The 7,548-nt window shown below is 44.4% G+C and overlaps 1 protein-coding gene across 1 annotated transcript in view; it reads left to right on the top strand.

The window, feature by feature from the left end:
- Positions 1-2,863, top strand: part of LOC308158021 (transmembrane protein 87A) — a 34,809-nt gene extending 31,946 nt beyond the window's left edge. The window contains exon 21 of the mRNA XM_080531613.1: positions 2,088-2,863. Within this exon, the coding sequence (XP_080387739.1) occupies positions 2,088-2,129 (42 nt within the window). The 3' untranslated portion in view covers positions 2,130-2,863. The remainder of the gene's footprint in view (positions 1-2,087) is intronic.
- Positions 2,864-7,548: the final 4,685 nt, after the last annotated feature.

Below are 7,548 nucleotides of genomic sequence, written 5' to 3'. Positions count from 1 at the left end.
TGGTTGAACAATGGTGGGGGGGGCCTTTCTGTCTCACTGCCATTGTGGCTTTCCACCTCGAACTCCCCTCTTAAAGTCGCCATATGCAGGAATTTGACTGCAAGGAGGGGGGGGCGGGGGGAGTTGCAATGACACTTTAGAATGAGTCACCTCCTCTCTCCCTCTCTCCCTCTCCCCTCCCCTCACTCAGACTACTGAATCTGTCCATAATTTTTCACTTCGTATCAAGCAAATGTTCTTAGTGACACGAGTTTAAAACTGGGGACGGTGGAAAAAAATACACACTACTACACACTACTCACACTACTACACACTAGGGATGGACGGTTTCCAATTATTGAAACCGAAAAACCGTCAAAGACTAAAACCGCGGTTTTCCGGTTAACCGAAAAACGACCGAAAAAAGAAAAAAGAACGACAATTTCAAATAATTGAGCCCTACTGCTACAATACACTCATGTCGAACACCATTAAAACACCGTAAGCACAGTCGCAACACATTTAGGCTACTTAGTTTCACAAATATAAGTGGAAAGGCAGACTTTTGTAAGCTACACCATACATGAAAACACATGAACACTTAACACACCAGCTCCGCTGATCCAGGGTGCACGCCTGCACGGAAGATCATCTCTTGGAACAGCGTCTTCATTGAATGAACTGCTTTCTCAATATCTTGGTTCTTAGACAAAGTTTCAGCTGCTGCTCAATGTATTTAAATATTTGAATACTGCTCAATAATCACTGAAATATTAGACTTAGAATTATGCAGTGAACATACTTAAAGCTTTTCATAAAAACCACATGCCGCGAGACTGACTCGTCCTGAACTGTCGTAAGTCAATCAACAAAGAATGCCCCATCAAAATAAAAGTGCCCATGGTAGAGCTGTCAAAATAGAGCTTTCAAAATAAATGTACTAATACAGATAGAGATAAATACAGAACTACCTTTGCGTCACTAAGTGACCGCGTATCTTCTGAGACATGCGTTCTGTCATCACTTTCAGTAGCGCCTTCACACACAGTGGTGCTGTGCACAAACACTCTTGATCCGTATAGCTCTTGTTTTATTATATTGTGGTTTAGTAAATACTGCACTTGGAGTTACATTCAATGCATGATTTGTGCTATAGAACATAAATAAAGTTTGATTGATTGATTGATATCAAATCAAATCACATTTTATTTCTATAGCGCATTTCTCACAAAAGTGACCCAATGCGCTTTACAGAGAGCAGCGAAAATGATCTTATTAAATGTAAGCGAGTAATTGTAAAAAACCTTTCCTATCTACCAATAACTGAAGGCAACTATCTTTCCCATAGAGTGATTCGTTACCCTTAAATATAATCCCAATTAGATATTAATCCTCAGTTATTCTTCACAACTGACCAAACCTCTCACTCATTGCGCGGCAGATTCAGACTGTATCATTGTTATTTTCACACACGACAAACATGTGACATGTTCCAGTTTTATTCTTTGAACAACATAGGAAAAAAAAAAAGAAAAAAAAAAAATCCGGTTTTAGACGGTTTTGATAAAAAAAAACGTTTCTATTTTTATAAACCCCGGTTTTCGGTTTAACCGAAAAACCGTCCATCCCTACTACACACTACTCACACTACTACACACTACTACACTACTACACTGCTACACACTACTACACTACTACTACACACTACTACACTACTACTACACACTACTACACACTACTCGGTTGCAGAAGTTACAAAACCCCCCATCATGTTCTCAAACAAAGCTCAGACCCAAGCTGTAATGTCAAGCAAGACGTTTACAAAGAAGAATCATCTTTCCACACGCCTCCGACATATAAATCATGTTTACACATGTTATCAACGTAGAAATCATCTTTATACACATGTTACTGACTTTTTTTCACACGAAGGTGTGGTGGCTTCCTCTTCTTCTTCCACCCCGTCTAACGTTAGCCGCTCCCTCACAGTCGCTAGCCATTAGACACACACCAGCAAGCTGCAGGAACATGCCCACAGAAAGTGGTATTGGCCCAGAAACATCCCGAACATTTTGTCATTCTAACTGTTCTGCTCTCTCTCTCCTCAGGAGACCATGACTACCAAATTTGAGATGTCCAAAATGGAGTAGACTACTTGAAGGAGAAGATGAGCACTGTAGTTTGTTCCCTGAAACTGTCCTGGGTATAAAGGCGACCTTTTCCCCCTTATGAGCTTTGTAAGCGACATTTGTAAATACGATTGGATACACTTTGAGAGGAACAAGCAAAATTACTTTTATTTACTTTTTTTATTGCCTGTTTGTATTTATATTTTCATGGATATGCTTTCACTTTGAGATGATTTCACTCCAAATGGTATCTTGCCTTTCACTGTTTACATATTGAAAGTACAAAATGTTATTAAATGCAATTTTTGTCTGAAAATCTCTATGCAGACTTTTACCGAACCCAATGCAATCTTACTCGCTATCTTACAATCCCCCAATACACACACACGCATACACACACACACACACACACCTACTGTACATACATACCACCGTCTCTGGCTTACCCCTTTGTGTTTTCTATGAAAGCAGCCATTAGTGTCATCTCACTGATCTGTGTAGCCAACTGCAGACTTTAAACAGTGACTGTGATCTAAACGGGTTAAATCAATTCTCCAGACAATAGTCGATCCACACTCCCCTGCCTGAGGGTAGGACGGGGTCCCACCAGGACAGGACTCGTGTCTGCACTCCTAGATAACCACCCAGGCATCTGGTCAGCAGCACTGCCCTAGAGGCGCTGAGACCCCTGGCTGGTGGTCCTACTCCCTCTACCGTGGGATTTACACCAGTGTTGTATTGCAGTTGTGTTATTATTGCCCAAATACTTTTAAGTACAGTTTATGGGGAGTGTATTGTTGTTAATAAATTAATTCCTAACACACATGGAATTGATTATCGCCATCGTTTGTTCTGTTGTTCTGATTTGCCTTCCTGAAGAACCACGGTCATGTTCAGGTTTATTCATGTTTTCGATCCAGCACCTTTAGCTGGGAGTGTAGACCCTTCCATAATGCAGATGGTAGGGTTTTGTGGGTGCCATCTTGTCACAGTGTTAATATTGAGGGTTATTATCTTTAGCGCGTTTCATTTATGTCTTTAACCTTGACATAATATTACATTGTTGGGTCAATATCTGTTATAATGTCCTCTTACTGTCTACCCACTGTGTTATCTCTCTAATAACATAATCCTACAGCTTTGTCCTGAACAGAGAACAGTACGGTGGTGGTTTTGTGGACAGTACAGCATTATGTGCTTTTCCAGAATAGTCGACATGTCACTGTACTGTCATGGGTAGTTGCTCCGGTAGCAAACCTGACTCAAAAGCAGCCATTTACTCAGAAGCACATCAATGGATGCAGTTTGGTATGAAATGTCAATATACCTAGCTAATGCATGCAAATCTAGCATGATGTAATTGTTGGATTAACAATATGCAGATTAATGACCAATAGCTTTGCCGTAATGCCTTCCTTAGTATAATCAGTCATTTAAAGCAACATGTTTTATGAAAAATAGCCTCCACAATAACTAGTTTAGTTGTTAGATTTTAGTCTTTATTGTTCTATTTTTTTACAATATGCTAGCAAACATGTGAAAACTTGACGAAGGAAACATCACACAGTTACAGTGAGAAAATGTGTTTAGAAAAAAAAACATTTGACTTAATATTTGATGGTGGTTTATTCATGTACACAAGATAACAGTCTAAAAACATTAATACAGAGATTAGAACACATTCTTTAATGAATCCACGTAGGGGCAGAGGGCAGTCTTTAGGGCAGTCATTTCACAATGTGTTCTTTCCTGGTGCACTTTGAAATATCTATTGGGTATAACTACAAACAAAATGGCATTTGATATAAAACTAACAGTCTTTTTTTGATCCTGGCATGAGAGATCATAGAGATTAACATTTGACAAGGAGTGGAATGTATTTTTTTTCTTCTTTTTTCGACAATATAAAATCTCACTAGAGGACAAGCAAAAAACATTTACATTGATGGTATGGTAAGCAAGAACTGCAGGCTGATTGATGACTGACTTATTGCTTTTGAGTATTTTTTTCATCTATATGGATTGCATCGCTCTCACCATGGTGAATCGTGGCGTAAACATGTGATTACTCCGTTTGGGGGGGGGAAGGGGAATCAAAGCTCTTCGCTGAACGAATCCCATGCAGATCTAATCCTCTTTGTGTGGTGTCACACGTTTCCCGCCTTTTTTTCTGGTGAATGATAACAGAAAAGATTGAATATATTAAAATATATATTTAAAAAAAACATTCATAGAAAACGTTGTCATTAGCATAGTAGACATAGTGAAGACAGAGGACTATTTAGTGGTCTTAAGTGAGTTGTTAGTTTTTTTTCTACTTGACAAATAACACAGCACTAGTAGTACTACTACAACGGGACAAATTATCATAATTTTCTAATAAAATGATATTAAAACATTTTACACAGACAGTTCCTGCTTGAGAGTATACTGATCCTAGAACATGAGATGGAAGAACATCTTTCATCAATAACCTGGAATCCTCAGTGGAAAAGAAGCAATGTAATGTTATTCGTGGTTTGATTTTAATCATTTGGTTGACTCAACATTATTCCATTGATCCACTTTGCCTTCTGTGATTGAGAGGCCCTGTTTTACACAATGACCTTCTATTGTGTGCGGTGACATGGATACCTAACAAGAATGACACAGTATTTCCCTAACTATTTGCATGTGAACACACAACACAACATTTGAGTTGAATGTGTAGAAATCAAAGTAAGTGAATAGATTATTATGATGTTATAACCATACATAACTACACTCTTCCTCATATGGATTCCCTTCCATTTCAGGGGGTATGAAGGCCCTGCTCTATAGTGAATGCTCAACGACAGTAACTTATATCAATTTCAGGGTAATCCCTGTTGTTGCCAGAGTGGGAACACTTAAGACCATTGTCCAGATTGTTCTTCTCCTTCTCTAACTGCTCAGTAGCGGCTGCCATCGCTGTTTGGACAATGGATGACGCAGCCTCATAGAACATCCTCTTCTGATCCTCCTCTTGGTCGTGTGGCTCAGCGTCACCCCCCCCTGACTTAGTGTGGGACCCTCCATTTTGTGGAGGCCTATCCCATTCAGTCTCTAACTCAAAACTAACCCCTACTAGTTCTAATGTGCCCTGTGTCATGTCACCATCATTTTTCGGAATATCAAAGTCACAATCTGCTGCACACTCACCGCTTTGCTTAACTGGGTTTCCCTTGCCGATGTTGAGGATCTTGGCGTCCTTTGTGTGGTTGGTTTTGTCCTGTTTCACCTCGTCTGCCGGTTCGTCCTTTTGGGGGCTGCTTTCATGATTGTGTGTGGAGTTGTCCTCGGATGTGCCGTTTGAGCACCCGTTCTCGCCGTTGGTTTTCACCTCTGCCACGGCCTCAGCCGGGGCTAGGGCTGCTGGCTCAGCCGAGTCAGCCTTCTCTGCCTCGGGAACGGCAGGCAGCTTGGTCTCTTCACCGGCACCCGTGTGCTTGTCGACCACCTGAACCTCTCCCCCTTTGTCGTTGCTCTCGCTTGGAGCGGCATCTGCTGCTGTTGCTTCTGTTGCTTCCCCCGGCTGGCTGTCAGACGTGCCAGCTGGGGCCTCCTCTGTGTCCTTGGCCTCTCCGTCGGCTTCGGCCGCCTCCCCCTCCTTCTGAGCCCCTTCTCCCTGGTCCACGCTGGTGCTCTTCCCCTTTCGCAGGATGAAGTTCTTCAGTGACACGGCACGATTGAAATGCGTCCGCTTGGCCTTGGCCGACTTGGCTTGCTCTTTGCCGGCCTGCAGGTCCTCCGTCTGCTCCTGTTCAGCAGGGGCAGCAGTGGCAGCCTCTGCACCTTCCTCCTCCCCGCCGCCGCCGCCGGGACTGTCTGCTGCCGGCCTCTTGGATTTGGGAATGATGTGTTTCTTGAAGGAGGTCCAGATCTCGTTGGCGTGTTGGTCCACTGACTTAGCGCGCTGCGTTGTGGCGGCACTTTTCTCCTCCTCCCCTTCCCCTGCACTTGCCTTCTCCTGTGACTCACTGTCTGCTTGGGCCTTGGATTCGTCTGCGTCGGCAGCCTCCCCCTGGTCAGCTTCATTCTCCTCCCCTTTGAGGTTGTCGGAGGAGTCCTTGTCCGCGCCCTTGGAGACTTTGCTGATCCCCACGACCGACGGGTCTCTCTTCATCCCCTGGAATGTCCACGACCTCTTCAGTTTCCACCTTTTCTGCCCGCCGAGCTCTGACTTTGAGTCCAACGTCCCTGTGTCACCGAGTGTGTCTCCAACAGCTCCCTCTGTTACCTCGGTGTCCTTAGCATCCTCTGTGCTTTTCTTGTGACTCTTCTGGGCCATAAGCTTCTTAAAGGAATGCCAGCGTGTCATGTGTTTTGTGGTTTGGGAGGTGGGCTTCTGGGAATCTTCTTCTGCAGCCGGTTGGTCTTCTGTTTGGTCTGTGACATTGCAGGCCTCCTGCAGATCCTCCAACCTGTCCAAGGATTTGGACCGCACAGTCTTCTGGGGCTCTCCGCTACCGTCTTTTTTCTCTGTACTCCTGTGAGAGAAAATCCTGGCAACAGGTTTGCGGATGAGGTCTCGAACACTGGACTTGGCCGCTTGTTTTGGCTCGGTGGTGGGCGGCTTTTGCTCTTGCGAACCCTCATCGTTTTCTGGAGCCTTCTCAATGGCCTGGTCCTCAGCCCCGGCCTCGGTTGCCCCGTCAGCTGCCTGCTCCTCTCCCTGGTCAGGGGCACCCTCCGCATTACCCTCCTCGGCTACTGTGCTCTGCTCTTTCTTCTTCCTCCCTCCCATGACTTTCCCCAGACCGCTTTTATTCAGGAAGGACTGGAGGAGGTTGTCAGAGGCCGCTTTGACTTTGCCATCGGCTGGCTGCTCTGTGCTTTGTGGGGCCTCTCCAGCAGCAGGCGCCTCTGCCGGTGTAGACACAACCGCCTCTGTGGACGTCTCGTTATTGACCGTCTCGTTGTTGATAGTCTCTGAGTTGGCGGTCTCCACCTCTGATTTAGGCTCGCTGCCGCCGTCTTCCTGAACAGGCGCCGCACAGGTCTCTGTTGCTGCCATATTCGTTAAAAGGTGTCTATGTAGTAATATTCCCCACCTTTTGCCTCAGATTAATTCCTTTTGTGCTTGACTGAACTGAGTTCATTGATATTGAGCTGACATGTATGGCAGTATTCCCATGTAAATTCCCTTTGGAGAGCACAGCCTCTGCATCGTATTCCGTTGATGAGAATGAGGGCCACGAATCTAGTGGGGGGTAAAGAGAGGAGAAGGGATTTGTTAAACACATCAACAACACAGACACTCATTGACATTGGTCTAGTCTCCAGACAGCCTCCTCCAGACTGCATCACCACCACCACAGCAAAGGCTTGCAACGGTTTAAAGCTGACACGTCTAGGCAAAAAAACATAATGTGAAGGCAGCAACGGTTATGTAAAATGTGATGGCCCTTTTGAGGAGAGG

This window comes from Nansenia antarctica, assembly GCF_963989245.1.
Source record: "Nansenia antarctica genome assembly, chromosome: 5".
Classification (NCBI taxonomy): domain Eukaryota; kingdom Metazoa; phylum Chordata; class Actinopteri; order Argentiniformes; family Microstomatidae; genus Nansenia; species Nansenia antarctica.
The sequence above is the reverse complement of the archived record's forward strand: the minus strand, read 5'-3'. Positions and strand labels throughout refer to the sequence as shown.